The 15,991-nt window shown below is 43.3% G+C and overlaps 1 protein-coding gene across 7 annotated transcripts in view; it reads left to right on the top strand.

The window, feature by feature from the left end:
- Cpsf7 (cleavage and polyadenylation specific factor 7) overlaps window positions 1-15,991 on the top strand; it is a 27,263-nt gene that overhangs the window by 1,561 nt on the left and 9,711 nt on the right. For 5 of the 7 annotated variants that reach the window (XM_029560627.1, XM_029560626.1, XM_008827090.3 and 2 more), the window contains 5 exons: window positions 6,567-6,785; window positions 7,600-7,703; window positions 8,315-8,487; window positions 11,357-11,771; window positions 12,887-13,005. In XM_029560627.1, coding sequence (XP_029416487.1) covers window positions 6,567-6,785; window positions 7,600-7,703; window positions 8,315-8,487; window positions 11,357-11,771; window positions 12,887-13,005 — 1,030 coding nt within the window. The remainder of the gene's footprint in view (window positions 1-6,566; window positions 6,786-7,599; window positions 7,704-8,314; window positions 8,488-11,356; window positions 11,772-12,886; window positions 13,006-15,991) is intronic. The other 2 variants (XM_008827092.3, XM_029560628.1) reach the window with 1 other exon arrangement.

Below are 15,991 nucleotides of genomic sequence, written 5' to 3'. Positions count from 1 at the left end.
TGGAACTCACTATGTAGACCAGGCTGGCTTTGAACTCACAGAAATCCACCTATCTCTGCCTCCCAAGTGCTGGGACTAAAGGCATGGGCCACCACACCCAGCCCAAAAAGTCTTCTTTTAAAGCTTAGTAGTTTAGTGCCTTGCTTGGGTTCTTTTCAGCACGGTTATACTTAGGCAAACTGGTTCTTCTGATGGGTGTCTTCCAATGGGTTCTTCTAAGGACCTGGAGAGACCGTTGAAGAATGGACTAAAGAAGTAGAATGCCTAGGTGGGCCCTGACTTTGAAAGGGGCCTATATCCCCCATTTTATTCCCCCTAATTGGGTATAGCTTACATTTAAAAAGATTTATTTTCGACATTTTTTTCCTACATTTGTTTATTTTGTGTGTATGCGTGTGCCATTGGTTGTGTGAGGGGGTCAGAGAACAATTTGGGAGTCAATTCTTTCCGTCCACCCTATTTTTTGAGGCAGATCTCTGATTCTCCTTTCTCCACAGCCAGGTTCCTTTGCATGGGTTCTGAGGGTGGAACTCAGGTTGTCAGGCTTCCACTACAAATGCTTTTACCAGCTGAGCCATCTTGGTCTGTTTCTGTTTTGTTTTGTGTCTCATTTTTTGCTTTTTGAGGTAGGATCTGGGTATATAGACTTGGATGGCCTAGAACTTGCAGCCTTGCCTTAATCTCTTGAGTATTAGAATTATAGTGTGTGCCACTGAGCCTAGCTTCCCCAATTATACTTGGTAATAGGAGTTTTCCCACTTCTCTATTGTTAAACTATGACATCATCTACATGACTGCTAATTACATTCAATAAATAAGATAATAAAGTTTTCAAACAAGCCAAATTATGAGTAAAAGAGAGCGAAAGGTTATATATGCTAATTTGGTTACAGGTTATTTCCCTGAGGGCCCCCACACACACAGATTTTGGTTGGTTTTTTTTTTTTTTTTTGGTCTTTTGAAACAGTCTCTTTGTAGCCTCAGCTGGCCTGGAACTCACTATGTAGACCAGGCTGGCCTTGAACTCACAGAGAGATCCGCCTGCCTCTGCCTCCCAAGTGTTAGGACTCCAAGCACACTCTGCCTCCCAAGTGTTGGGACTCCAGGCGTGTGCCACCATGCCCAGCTTCCAAGATTTTTTTTAAATTAGCCTAAGGATATGCAGATGCCTTTGGATCCCTATGGAACTGGAGTTACAGGTGGTTGTGAGCTGCCAGATGTGGGTGCTGGGAGCTGAACTCAGGTCCTCTGTAAAAGCAGTTAACACATTCTTAACTACTGAGCCATCTGTCCAGCCCTACTTTCCTGAATTTTACATATGAGTTTGAATCAGACTTTGGCCACCATTTATAAATTATGGCTTTGTTGTTAACAAGAATACTCACTTAGTTCTATTACTAAAAGATAGCCAGCCCCTCCCCCATTCCTAAACAGTGCTGTTGATTTAATTTGGGAATAGGTAGAACAGGATCCTTGACTACAGGCCATGTTTAGTCAAATAATAATTGGTTAAGCCTTGTAACTTAGAGGTCATAGACAAGACAGTTCTTGTCTGGGGCAGTAGAGATGGCTCAGCAATTAAGAGCATGGACTACTCTTGCAGAAGACCTGGGTTCGATTCCCAGCACCCATATGGCAGCTAATGGTTAATGGAGTTAATCATCTATAACTCCAGTTCCAGGGCAATACAGCGCCCTCTTCTGACTTATGTGGACATTTCGTGACATGGGTTCATTTACATACATGCAGGCAGTACACTCATACACATAAAATAAAAATAATAAATAAAATTTTTTTAAATTCTTGTCCATTGGTCATTGCTCTGTCAAGATGGACATTCTATAATTTAAAAATATTACTATTTTTATTTTATGTGTTTGAATATATTGCCTGCATATATATAAGTGCACCCATGTTGTGCAATGCTCACGGAAGTCAGAAGATACTGGGTTCCCTGGAACTGGAGTTATGGACAGTTGTCAGACACCGTGTAGGTGCTGGAAATCGAACCTGGGTCCTCTGCAAGAGCAGCCAGTGCTCTTAACCTCTGAGCCATTGCTCTGGCTACCCTCTTGTACTATAATTTTTTTTTTATAATTTGTTCTTTATTTAGTTAACGAAGGGTTTTTTTATGGGTTTAAGGCCAAAGTTAGTATGTGAACTCTTAGACATTTGTACCAAACCGGAAATATTTGATGCTGGGAAAATTGAAGAAGGTAAAGAAAGGGGCCCCCCAATGTACATGAGTTAAGTTTTGGCAAAGCTGGTTTTAGTGTAATCTAAAAACTGCTAAATGGTGAAAAAGTCTGGGTAGAATTGTCAGAAGTTGGCTTAAGTTGAAGGTAACTAGTATAAATTGAGTTTTAGAATGTCTTAGGAATGTCACTGATTTGTCCCAAGCTGTCCCTTGCATAGGAATGCTCCCCAAGGAAAACTAGCACAGTTCCTATAGGGAATCCTGTGGTATTTGTTCCTGGTTTCCAGCAACATGTGCTGCAAAAGCCTCTTTGACAGAGCTACTTTATTGCTATTAGGCAGGGAGAGCCCTGGGACTCACGGCTGCTCTGTTGGGCAGGGAAGACAAACCCAAAGTACTGAGATGTGCCATTCGGCTGAATTTTGTCTGCTTTTCATGCTGAGATAGGCTCTACATAGTACAGTTGCTTTTAGCACACTGAGGCTGTGTTGAGCTGTTTCAGTTTACTGAGCACTCTTAGAGCTAGTGAGATGGGTGGGGTGGGGTGTGTGAATCTCTGTGCTCAAAATAGGTTCCATTCCTGGTGGCCAAAAGTAAAAGTGATGTTAGCTGGGTGTGGTATTGCACACTTGGAATCCCAGTACTCTGAAGGTTGTGGCAGGAAATCAGCGCAAGTTGGAGACTAGGCTACAGTGTGAAAACTTGTCAGAAAACAACCACCAAAAGATAATGGGCAGAGACAGTGTAGAATAATAGGCAGTAGTGATGGGGGAGGGAAGGTGTAAGTGGGAACTGTGGAAATGTATTAGGCCCTAAACTGATGTAGCTTCTTATAATTGAAAGAAACAATAAGTAGTATCAAGTTGGTTGCATTGAGAAAATAAATCTAAATTAGTTATTTCCTTCAGTCAGATACCAGGAAGAAAGGCATAGAAGATAGGAACATTGAGCATACTAGATGGGAAAATCAAACTCCTGATAAAGTTCTCAATTGTTTACTAGGAAGTTTCATGCATGTGATAACCACAGTTCTTTTGTGTCCTTGAACACAAAATTCTAACCGAAATATTTATTCAGTTTTAAATGTATATTTCCAGTTTAAGTGTCCTACGATAGGACTGTAGAGATGGCTCTTACTGCTTCCTGAGTTCAGTTCCCAGCAACCACATCAAGCAGTTCACAACTCCCTGTGACTCCAGTTCCAGGGGGATCCAATGCCTCTGGCTTCCAAGAGCACCTGAATATGTCCATACCTCTACACACACACACACACACACACACACACACACACATACACACAAAATATTTTTTTAAGTTCCTACAAAAAAACTTCTTAAAAAATGCTGGGTGTGGTGGTACACACCTTTAATCCATGCACTCGGGAGGCAGAAGCAGGTGTATGTATCTCTGTGAGGTCCAGGCCATCAGGGGCTACAGGGAGACTTTTCTTAAAAAACAAAAACAAACAAACAAAAAAAACCCAAAACCCAAAACCTTTAAAAAGCATTACCACATATAAAATGTGTGTGGTAGGGGTTATTTTTCATTTAGTTTTTGGGATTAGGTGGTGTTTTAACCTAATCCATCTTTGGATAAACAGCTTTGGCAGTAAGAACCTCAGACTTACGGGTTTTCTGTCTGAATGAGTAGACTGAATTAGTGATGCCAGCAGATTTAAATCCAAACAAACTGACAGTTTCTTCAGTAGAACTCCCACAGACTTCCCCTGTGCAGTTACTACTAGCTTTTTTGATCTGAGGCCCTGAAGTATTTTGTATTCATTGAATACCTTTGTTTCTAAAGTAAGGTCCAGGATTGAGCCTATTTCTGAGAGGATTTTGAAAGAGCACATTGAGTGCCTTTAAGCTTACATATGAAGAGGTTCCTACTGATTCATTTGCTCTCTGAGTGGTTCAAATCTGCATGTTTGGTCACTAGCCTTTTAGTCAGTTTTCAGTGATGATTTTTGTCTTAAAACTTTTAGAAACATCTCTGAATCACAGATTTTATGTAAGAGGAATCATAGTTTGCATTGAGTATCCAAGACAGTGTATTTCCTTATCTTCTAAGTTTCACTTGAAAATCCTTGATAAATTTTTGTCTTTAAAAAAACTTGGTATATCCCTCAATACCAGGTAATCTCAGGATCTTTCCTCCATAATGAAACTCTCAGGTGCTTAAGTCTATAAAATACAGGGTCAAGGGCCTGGTAATAGAGGCCTGTAACCTGAGCTACTGAGGAGGTTGAAGCAGGAGGGTCACAAGTTCAAGGCCAGCTGGGTAACTTAGCCAGATCTTATCTACAGCTTTGAAAAATCAGCTGAGGATCTAGCTCAGTGGTTCAACTTGCCTAGGATATGCAAATCTCCTAGGTTCAATTCCCAGTACCCAAAAAAAAGTGTTTTGTATATAAAGCCTTTTTTTTCCCCCAGTCTTTTTGAGACAGGGTCTCCCTGTGGCCCCAGCTGGTCTGGAACTCGTCATGTAAACAGGCTGGCCTTGAATTCACAGAGATCCTCCTGCCTCTGCCTCCTGAGTGCTGGGATTAAAGGCATGCACCACCATGCCCAGCTTGCATATAAAATCTTAACACGTAAATGTCATATACTTTAAGAATGTCTCTAAATGAGAACAGTAATGATTAATTTGAGGTATGCTAAGAGTTGAACCCAGGGTCTGCCCCTTTTTGGGGAAGAGCTCTATCCCCACCCCTGTATTTTTTTTTTTAAAGAATATTTACAACCAGTACTTGGTTGTATCTGTGGCTAGGAAGCTGACAGATATGGAGGGCTGACAATAGTGTCTTCTAAGAATTAGAACATTGGATAGAGTTGTGTCCTTTTTGTGCTTTGTTACTGTTGTACTTTGATTTGGGGTGTTATGGATTTTTTTTAATTTACACATTTGTTTGGTATATACATGTGTGTGGAGGTTAGAGGACAAGTTATCAGGAGTCTGTTCTCTGCCTCCTCCATGTAGCTCCTGGGGATCGAACTGAGGTCATCACACTTGGCAGCAAGTGCTGTTACCCACTGAATCATTTCACTGGCCCTGTTTTGAGGCAGAGTCTCATGCAGCCCATGCTGGTTTTAAACTGACCTTGTCATGGAGACTGGCCTTGAACTCCTGATCTTCTTGCCTCTACCTCCCAGGTGCTGGGATTATAGGCTGCATGCCACCACATCCAGCTTCAAGCCTTTTTTGTTCCTTGAACTACAGGGATGAAATGGTTTCAGCAGTACTAGGAATTGAACCTAGGGCTGCTTTGTGTGTGCTAGACAAGCACTCTGTACCTGCACTAGATCCCCAGCACTCTGTTTCTTTGGTGGTTATGAAAAAGCTTGAGATTTTGTTCTATGAGCTTTAGAGTTTCTCTGAGACATGTGTATGAACCAAAGTTTTGGGGCTTTTTGGGTTTTGGGGTTTTTTGGGGGGGTGTTGGTTTTTTGAGGTCTCCCAGTAGTCCTAGGTAGCCTGGAATATTTGCTTTGTAGACCAAGCTGACCTTGATCTCATAGATGTGCCTACCTCTGCCTGAGCCAAAGGGTTTAAATCAGTAACTCCCAATGTTTTTCTTTTTGCATTTTGGTACCTACCCATTTTAGCATTCTTTCCCCTACTTTATATTTCTAAATGAATGAATCCTTTTTTTAAAAAAATGTATATGAGTATATTGCCTGCATGTATGAGTGCACCCATGCTGTGCAATGCCGCAGAGGTCAGAAGAGAGCTTTGGATTCCCCTGGAACTGGAGTTAAGGACAGTTCGTAGCTGCCATGTGGGTGCTTGGGAATCAAACCTGGGTCCTCTGCAAGAGCAGTCAGTGCTCTGAACCACTGAGCCATCTTTCCAGCCCCAAATGAATGTATTCTTAATTCTTATTAAATGCAATATTAATCATTCTTAGATGTGGTCTTTAGAAACTGACATTAATAACAACAGTACACATTTCATTATTCCTTATTAGTTTGTCTGCTTACTTACCATTTGTCTTTTTTGGGGTCTGGGGTTGGTGTTGAGACAGGGTCTCCTTGTATCCCTGGCTGACCTGGAACTCACTGTGTAGACCAGACTGGCCTGGATCTCACAAGAGCTATGCCTGCCTCTGTTTCCCAAAGTCCTGAGATTAAAGGCATGCACCACCATGCCCAGTACCACTTGTCTTTTGATCCTCACAGGAGGCCAGAGTCAGAAACATTGCATACTACTAAATAAGGTCTTGGAAGAGAAACATACATCAAAGCATAGGACAAGGAAGTTTTATGCATTGCTTTACAGTGTTTAACTATGGGTTCTAAGTAAACTAGAATGAAGCAGAGGAGCAAACAGAAACATATGTAAACCCCATTGTCAACCCCTCATTTTGTAGGACTCAGAGTTCAACAATACAGATCAGATTGACCTGTATGATGATGTGTTGACGGCCACCTCGCAGCCCTCAGATGACAGAAGCAGCAGCACTGAACCACCCCCTCCCGTTCGCCAGGAGCCATCTCCCAAGCCAAACAATAAGACCCCTGCAATTCTGTATACCTACAGTGGCCTGCGGAATAGACGAGCAGCTGTCTACGTAGGCAGCTTCTCCTGGGTAAGCTAGGGTAACTGAAGGCTTACCAGTGGGCTGGAGGGAGAGGACTGGGAGGTGATGGCATTTTCAGAAACCACTGTTGCACTGTTTTGTGCTCTGATGGGGTTGGATTTCTTTTTCCTGGGATCAGGTTGGATTGATCTCTGAAAGAGAACTATCCTGAGGACGTACTGGTGCCGAAGAAAGCAATGATTAAGTGGGTAGTTGCCTTTTCTGCCATCTTATTACTGCCCCTGACCCTGGGACTTTATGTCTAGCAGGGTCAGCTATGGGACGAGATTTCAGAGTAAACACCTTGAGCTCTTGGTGGTCATTAGATGGTCCTGTGATAATGGTGGGTGATGGGGATCAAAGGCCCCGAAAGCTATAGTGCGCTTTGGGTATGTGCTGACTATTCTGCAAAAGTTACTGTGTGACAAGTTTTGGGCTGGTGGCGGGGGATGACTTTTCCAAATTAGGAAATGTATATACTGAGGGGAAATTTTTGGCATGGTCAGCTGTAGCGTGTCAGATCTGTAATTAAAAGTTGCTAGCAGTATGAACTACTGATCAGCCAACCCAAATGGCAGTCAAAGTTAAAATAGATTTCTTTCTTAATCCCCAAACATAGGGGTTGTGGGGATAGATGGGTTTGCAGTTCTGGACAGTAGGAAAGCCTGTACTAACTGAACATTGCTGGGCTTTTGGTATTCCTATGGTCATGGTTGTAAACTAGAGTCCTAGGGTTTGAAACAGGGCTTGGGACATTCTGGGTGGATGGGTGTTGAGCATATAGCTCTTGACATTTCTCCCTTTTCCATCCTGCCGGCCCCAGTGGACCACAGACCAACAGCTGATCCAGGTTATTCGCTCTATAGGAGTCTTTGATGTTGTGGAGTTGAAATTTGCAGAGAACCGAGCAAATGGCCAGTCCAAAGGGTGAGGTCTGGATTTGGGGAGTCCCTTTTAGTTTGTAGCTGTTAGAATAACAGATCTGTACTGTAATTTTTTAAAAATTATTTTATTTTATGTGTATGAGTATATTGCCTGCTTGTATGTGAGTGCACCCATGTAATGCAATTCCACGGATGTCAGAAGAGGGCTTCAGATGGCCCTGGAACTGGAGTTAAGGACGGTTCATAGCCACCATGTGGGTGCTGGGAATCAAACCTGGGTCCTGTGCAAGAGCAATCAGTGCTCTTAACCGCTGAGCCATCTCTCCACCCCGTACTATAATTTGACCTTTGATTTTAACCCCCTCCCACCTGAGCCCACATTACTCCCTTGGTTTTGGCAAACTGCTTTAGATTGAGGACCTGCAGCCATGTAGTGGAATCTGTTGTACTGGATTGGGGGTGACGATGGGGGTGCTCTTTTTTCTTAATTTCTAAAAAAGGGAAAACATAGGGTAGCACCATTTGTTGTTGATAGATTTTTGTGTGTTTAAATATTTAACTTAGCAAGATATTTTCCTTTGCCAAATAGAAAACAATTTTTTTGTTTCTCAGATGTCTAAATAGATTTTGCTGATTTTTATTTTCTTCCTCAAGGTATGCTGAGGTGGTGGTAGCCTCTGAAAATTCTGTCCACAAATTGTTGGAACTCTTGCCAGGAAAAGTACTTAATGGAGAAAAAGTGGACGTGAGGCCGGCTACCCGTCAAAACCTATCACAGTTTGAGGCGCAGGCTCGGAAACGTGAGTGCGTCCGAGTCCCAAGAGGGGGTACGTGGAGACCATCTGTATGATGGGGGGAGGTTATGGGCATGTTGGTGTGGTATGGGCTCAGACTATGATTTGGAGGAGTTTGAGGGAGAGTGTTGGTGGTTGTGGCTGGTGGAAAGATTGGTTGATAAGCCCAAGAGTGAGGTTTGTGTAGAAGACAGCACTACACTGGGAGTCAGGCTTATCATTGGGTTCTGCCTTTGACTGTGTGACTTTTGGGCAAGTCAGTTCACTGCTCGGGGCCTCTTTTCCCATCTGGCCTGGATACATGACGTTTAAAGTTCCTGGTAACTGTAAATCCTATAATTCTTTTTTTTTTTTTTTGAGATAAATCCTATCAAAACAAAAATTGGTAATAGCACAGATGGCCATTTATGTAAGACATGCATCTCTAAACTTTGATTTAGCAGACACCCCAAAATGTTACTAAGATATATAAAGGTGGTTGTACCTATCACAAGTATATATTCAAAGAATGCTCTGTAAAGAATCAACCAAAACCCAGGCGTAGTGGCATACACCTTTAGTCCCAGCACTCAGGAGGCAGAGGAAGGCAAATCTCTGTGAGATCAAAGCCAGCCTGGTCTACATAATTCTAGGCCAGCTGGGACTACAGGGAGACCCCATCTCAAAAAGACCAAAAAAAAAAATCTACTGAAGGAAGTGTTATTAGAGTTGATGATTGTTCTAAGGAGTGTGAACCCTATTTGATTATTAGATGTTTTAGTTGACTTGGCAAGTAGAGCTATTAGTTTAAAAAAACACTGCATCATTCTATCATTCTACCTTGGCTTGATCTAGTTCATCTTACTCCCTTTCTTCTCGTCTTCCTCCTCCTTTTTTTTTTTTTTTTTTGATATTTTTGAGACAGGGTCTTCCTGTCTATACCTCTGAGTGCTGGGATTAAAGGCATGTAGTTCTTTTTTAACGTGTGTGAGTATTTTGCTTGCACTTGTATAAGTGCACTCGTGTCATGCAGTGCCCACAGAGGTCAGAAGAGAGCATCAAATCCTCTGGAACTGGGGTTACAGACACCATGTGGGTGCTGAGAACCACATTGGTCCTCTACAATAGCAGCCTGTGCTCTTAATTGCTGAGCAGTCCCTCCAGCCCCCTTACTCTTTTTATTCTTACTCTACTCTCCAAGCCATCCTCTGGTACTAATTGGGTTCTCAGTGAGGCTGTCCTAGAAAGAATTTACGAACCAGCTGATAGAGGTATTCCAGTCTGCTTAACAGTTAATTTTTTTCATTGTAAATTAGTAAATTGTCATTCTGGTTTATGTGTCAGTCTCTTGTAATTTTGGTTGGCATGACTCAGTCTCTTGGGGTCTGATTACCCCCTGGTATATTGTTAAAATCAAGTTTCTAATCTTGAAGGATGAATTTTGCCTTACCCTGACCTCATAAGGTGTGTAGATACCCTGCAAGGCCCTGCCTGAAACCAACCACCTTTTCTTTCACTGTAGGGGTGGGGATGGCAACATTTCATCACCTTCCTGTTGTCACTGCTTATATCCACCTAGAAAAGCAATGGTTCCTTATATTGATTGGGTGTGTCCTTCATACGGAAATTGGACCACTTCACTCAATAGAACTGTCCTAGCTGGGCTTGGTGGCCACACCTTTAATCCCAGCAGTCAGAAGGCAGAGGCAGGTGGATCTCTGTGAGTTCCAGACCAGCCTGGTCTACATAGTAAGTTCCAGGCCAAAACAATATTGGAACAGTACCTGAAGTGGTTAACTATCAGGGAATTGCACTTAGCTTTAAAACCTCTTCAGTTTGTGGGAACTTGAGAAAGGAATGTGTTGTTGTAGACGTGAAACATGACAGTAAAGAAGTTAAGGTCATTGTTAGTGTAGTTGAGCCCACCTTGGGCTTGCCTCTGGCATTGACATTGACCGTAGCATTTCGGTTTAAGAAACACTCTTTTTCCCCTCCATATTTGCTAAGCATCTTTCTACCTCTAAGACTTTAAAGCCATAATATCATGTTCTGTTGGGGTCCACTCTGACAACGCTAAACTTATGAAATTAGGGGGAACTAGTTAACCAGGTAGTTTGACAGGGTCCAAAGCCATGCTGCTAGCTATATACAAGCGTGTCTTGTACCCCCACTTGTATATAGCACCATGCTAGTGTGTTCTGATGGTATTCCCAGTAGGCTGCCCTGAGGACAAGAGAATTGAGGACATTGAAATGTAGTGGGAGTTCCCCAAATTTTTAAGGGTGTTTTGTATCAAGCTTTCACTAAGATTTGTGAGCTTGTTTTGTGAGCAGGTCTCTCTAGTCTTCTCTTTTTTTCTTTTTCCCCATCCCAGTTACCAGCTTGGGTATATGGATAGAGTAGATCATCACCAGCTTTCCTTTTCTTTCTCCTGTTCCCTGGCCAGAGCTCTTTGACAAGTACATTTCAAGAAAACAGAACAGTAACAGAAGGTCAATTGGTAGTAGTCGTAAGAGACCCTGAACTCTCTGAGGGACATGGGATTTCAAATCGGCTGAAATCCAGCTGTGCATCAGTGAACAAATAACACTCAATTTTCTCATGGGTTGTTGGATTTTCTGTATCTCAAACTAGAAGACAAACCTAAGGGTTAATTGAATGTATTCTGAAACACTTGGGAGTGTTTTAGATAAGAGCATCCTTTGACATATAAGACTTAGAGTCATACTGCTTTCTGGGTTTTTCTTAATTGAGATCCTTCTGATCTTTTCCTTTGAGGCCACTGAAAAGGTAGTAAATGATTTTTTTCTTCCGTCTCCTCCATTTCACTTACCTTCTTCAGTATGGTGCCAAATGACTTGCCGCAGGATGAACTGGTCCTATTGGTACCTGGGCAGTGATGTTAGCTCTTTTTGCTTTGTAGGAATACCTCCACGAGCCCACTCCCGAGATTCTAGTGATTCTGCTGATGGACGGGCCACCCCCTCTGAGAACCTTGTACCCTCATCTGCTCGTGTGGATAAGCCCCCCAGTGTGCTGCCCTACTTCAATCGCCCTCCTTCAGCCCTTCCCCTGATGGGTTTGCCTCCACCCCCAATTCCACCCCCACCGCCTCTCTCCTCAAGCTTTGGTGTCCCTCCTCCTCCTCCTGGCATCCACTACCAGCATCTCATGCCCCCGCCTCCTCGATTACCTCCTCATCTGGCTGTACCTCCCCCTGGGGCCATCCCACCAGCTCTTCACCTCAATCCAGCCTTCTTCCCCCCACCAAATGCTACAGTGGGGCCGCCACCAGACACTTACATGAAGGCCTCTACACCCTATAATCACCATGGCAGGTAAGGACTACATTCCCTTCAGATTGAGCCAGGACAGTAAAAGTATTTTTTAGACATTTGCTTTCTATGAATGAGCACTGAACGCTGGTGCTTTTCCTATATAATTTTGCCCTAATGTTGAGTCCTGGGACATAGGTTACTATCAGAGGTTTGTTTGTTTGTTGTTTTGTGGTTTGTTTTGACACAGGTCTGGAACTCAGAATTTTGCCTGCCTCTGCCGCCTGATTAAAGGCATGTGGCACCATGCCCAGCCTTTGTTTGTTTATTTTGCGTGCTTATGTGTGCAGGTGCACTAAGTATGCAGATGCATGGTTGTACTTCCATAGGGAAGCCAGAGAACAACCTTGGGTGTCATCCTCAGGAACGTTGTCCACCACCTTTGAGAAGGGGTCTCTCATTGGCCTGGAGCCCACCAGTTACACAAGCTAGACTGGCTAGCCAGTGAGTCCCAAGGCTCTGCCTGTCTCCACCTTCCCAGCCGTGGGATTACAAATGTGCTCCACTATGCCTGATATTTTTACGTAGGTTCTGGGTATCAAACTCAGGTCCTCAATCTTGCACTGTAAGTGCTTTACCAACTAAGCTGTCCCCCCAGCCCCAATCAGTGTTTTATGTGTATGAGTGTCTTGCCTGCATGTGTGTAAGTGTACCCATGTCATGCAGTGCCTGTGGAGGTCAGAAGAGGGCATTGGATCTCCTGGAACTGGAGTTAGGGATGGTTGTTGGTGCTGGGAATCGAACCTGGGTCCTCTGCAAGAGCAGCCAATGTAGTTAACCATTAATCCATCTCTCCAGCCCTCTAATCAGTGTTTTTTATTTAGTATTTCTGTTTGTATCTTAACTACTTAACCCAAATCATATCCTTTGTAGCTTTAAACAGCTTGATTAAACTCAGTGCCATGAATGAGTGCTGCAAATGCTGTAGTACTTAGTATTTTGAGTCATGCCAAAATTGTAAGTGCATGTGGCATAAATCCTATCCTTGAAGGGAAAATGAACACATAAAAACACGCATTTAGGACATATACTAGAACATAACTGAGTAACAGTATTATACTGTGTGGTAAAAGTATTATGGGGTTTGGGTAGTCAGACCTGATATTGTGTCTCTGCAGCCGAGATTCGGGCCCTCCGCCCTCTACGGTGAGTGAAGCTGAATTTGAAGAGATAATGAAGCGAAACAGAGCAATTTCCAGCAGTGCCATTTCCAAAGCGGTATCTGGAGCCAGTGCAGGTAATTAACTCTTAGCTTGCTGTTTTTTCCTTAAGTTTCCCCTTATTTTGTCATTTCCATTGGAAAATGTTCAGGACGTTGAAATTGGAGCACTGCTAGATATCACAAATAGTATACCTCAAAGATGTGTGGTTTGATCAAGTCTTGGCTTTGGGGAAGTTCCAGATGTGTGTTTAGACCTGCTCCATGGAAACCAACTTGGTGCCTAGAATATGAGTAACTGACACCATTTCCTTTTGGTATTTATTGTAGAGAAGATCTGCTATCTTGGGGTGGCTTTAATAGCAGTAGTGATCTCAGGTATAGTGTCTGTGCAGTTTATTAGTCACTTTTCTGTTGCTGTCATAGAAACATGACCAAGGGAACTTATAAAAGGAAAAGTTTATTTAGCTTACGGTTCCAAAGGGGCAAGAGTCCATCATGGCAGGGAGGCATGGCAGCAGAGATGCCTGGAGTAGGAGCAGAAGTTAAGCTCTCACGTCTTCAAGCAGGCACAGGACGCAGAGAGCAACTGGAGATCTGGCAAGGCTTAAGAATTCTATAAGCCCCCTCCCCCCGCCCCAAGTGTTGTGCTTCCTCCAACATGGCCACACCTAAGACCTCCCAAAACAACAGCACCAACTGGGGACAAAATATGGTGTCTCTCGCTCCCCTCATGGGTCGTTGGCCACCGGTCCATGAGGGCAAAGGGAGCAGAAGCGATGAACGGGGTCAGGGATGGCCAGTGAGCACTAACAGAAGAAAGCCCTTCCGGGGAGGCAGGTTCAGTGATACAAACAGCTCCAGACTCAGTGAAATAGCTCTGTTTATTCAGTGGGGGTTAGGGAAAATATAGTGTGGAGGCAGTAGCCAATGCTTCAGCTGATAGGTGCTCATAGTATGCTTTATTTACATGTGGCAGGGATCCTATCATCTGACTATGGGGAAATGCCTAATTATCATATAGAAAAAACCTGGGGGTAGTTTTTACTCCAGGTAGCTATGCCAAAGGTCATGTTTCAGATGAGGCCAAGCATCCGTGCTTGGCGACACTTTCCAGGTAAGTCAGGCAGGAAGCCCCTGCTGAGAAAGGACCCAACCTTAACAGCAGGGTTCCCCAACAACAAAATGCTTAAATACTTGGAGCCTACAGGGGACATTATCATCAGACTACCATAGCAATAGTTCCAACACCAAATAAAACCTTGGCATTTTAGAAGTGATGCTTCAACTCATGCTTCGATCTGGGATCTGATTACATTAGAGTCTGGGCAGAGCTGGTGGCCTCTCAGTTGGCTGCCCTAGAAAGGCAAATCTATTGGATATCATCCTAAGGCATATTATACCCTTTTAGCTACCTTACTCTTCTCTCCGTATTTGGTGCATAGAATCAGCAGCTATGATTCTGACAGCCCTGCTAATAAAATCTTTAGTTCCTAAAAGGAAAGGATGTAGAATAGAAAGTTTGTAGCAGTAGACCAGTGGGGAGAGAGTACCCTAGCACACTAGAACAGTTGCACATCTTGAGTCATGCTTGCTTCTGTAAGTTTCCCACATGAATACAGATGTATCCAGACAGTGAGATCTCAAAGAAGTAAGTTAGCACTGAGTATTATGATTTTCATAATGTCTGATCTTTGGTTTCAAAACTTTACAGAGTAGGTTAAAAACAAAGTATATGTGCCTAACAGATATTCCCCCTTGATATCTAAGTTACTTTTTTTTTGAGGCGGGGGTCTCCCCATAGCTCACCTGGAACTTACTTTGTAGACCACAGTTGGCCTCCATCTCACAGAAATCTGCCTGCCTTTGTCTCTGGGGTGCTGGGATTAAAGGTGTGCACTACTGCCCCCAAGTTCCTTCTCCCTCCATTTTTCTCATTCATATTTCAGTCATTGAAACCATAATATTTACTCACCATGCTTCTAAACAGACAAAAATTTCCTTCTATGTGGTGCTGAGGTGCCAGTGCTCCTGATCTTCACAGTTTCTGTTCCATTCTGTTCTTACTACTTTGCACAAGAAAGCAGCCACTTTGCATTTTCAGTAGACCACTTGTGAATCATCTTTACTCAGTGCTTGTAAATACTTGGAAAAGCAATGGTAAATACTTACCGTGTAACCATTATCCTTGCATCAGGTGTTGTTCAGATTTGGGCAATGAAAGGGCTAGTTACTGAGGGCAGCATAACTTTTTTTTTTTTTTTTTTTTTTTTTTTTTTTTGTCTTTTTTGAGACAGGGTCTCCTTGTAGCCCCAGCTGTCCTGGAACTCACTATGTAGACCAGGCTGGCCTCGAACTCACAAAGATCCCCCTGCCTCTGCCTCCCAAGTGCTGGGATTAAAGGCGTGCGCCACCATGCCCAGCAGCATAACTTCTTTAGTGTGTGAATGATAGAACATTTTAGGTAGTTCATGTACACCAGTGGTCCCATAGGATTGTATCACCTAGTCACCTTATAACTGAGTTTATGTAAGTACACTCTGTAGTGTGTGAACAGTAATGACATTGCCTAACACCACACTTCTCAGTATGTATTCCTGTCATTAAAGTTTGTATGTATAGGGGGCTGGAAAGATGGCTTAGCAGTTAAGAACACTGGCTGTTCTTGCAGAAGACCCAGGTTCAAATCCCAGCACCCATATGGCAGCTAATAACTGTAACTCCAGTTCTAGGGGATCCGATGGCCTCTTCAGTCCTCCGCGGGCATTGCACAGCATGGGTGCACTTAAAACACATGCCGGCAATACACTCATACACATAAAATAAAAACAGTAAATAATTTTTTGGGGGGGAAAAAAAAAAAGGTTGTGGGGGGCTGGAGAGATAGCTCAGGGGTTAAGAGCACTGACTGCTCTTGCAGAGGACCCAGGTTCGATTCCCATCACCCACATGGGCAGCTACGAACCATCCTTATCTCCAGTTCCAGGGTAATCCAAAGCTCTCTTCTGACCTCCACAGCATTGCACAGCATGGGTGCACTCACATACATGCAGGCAATACACTC

Source organism: Nannospalax galili, unplaced genomic scaffold (genome assembly GCF_000622305.1).
Source record: "Nannospalax galili isolate Female #2095 unplaced genomic scaffold, S.galili_v1.0 scaffold1051, whole genome shotgun sequence".
In the NCBI taxonomy this organism is placed as follows: domain Eukaryota; kingdom Metazoa; phylum Chordata; class Mammalia; order Rodentia; family Spalacidae; genus Nannospalax; species Nannospalax galili.
The sequence above is the reverse complement of the archived record's forward strand: the minus strand, read 5'-3'. Positions and strand labels throughout refer to the sequence as shown.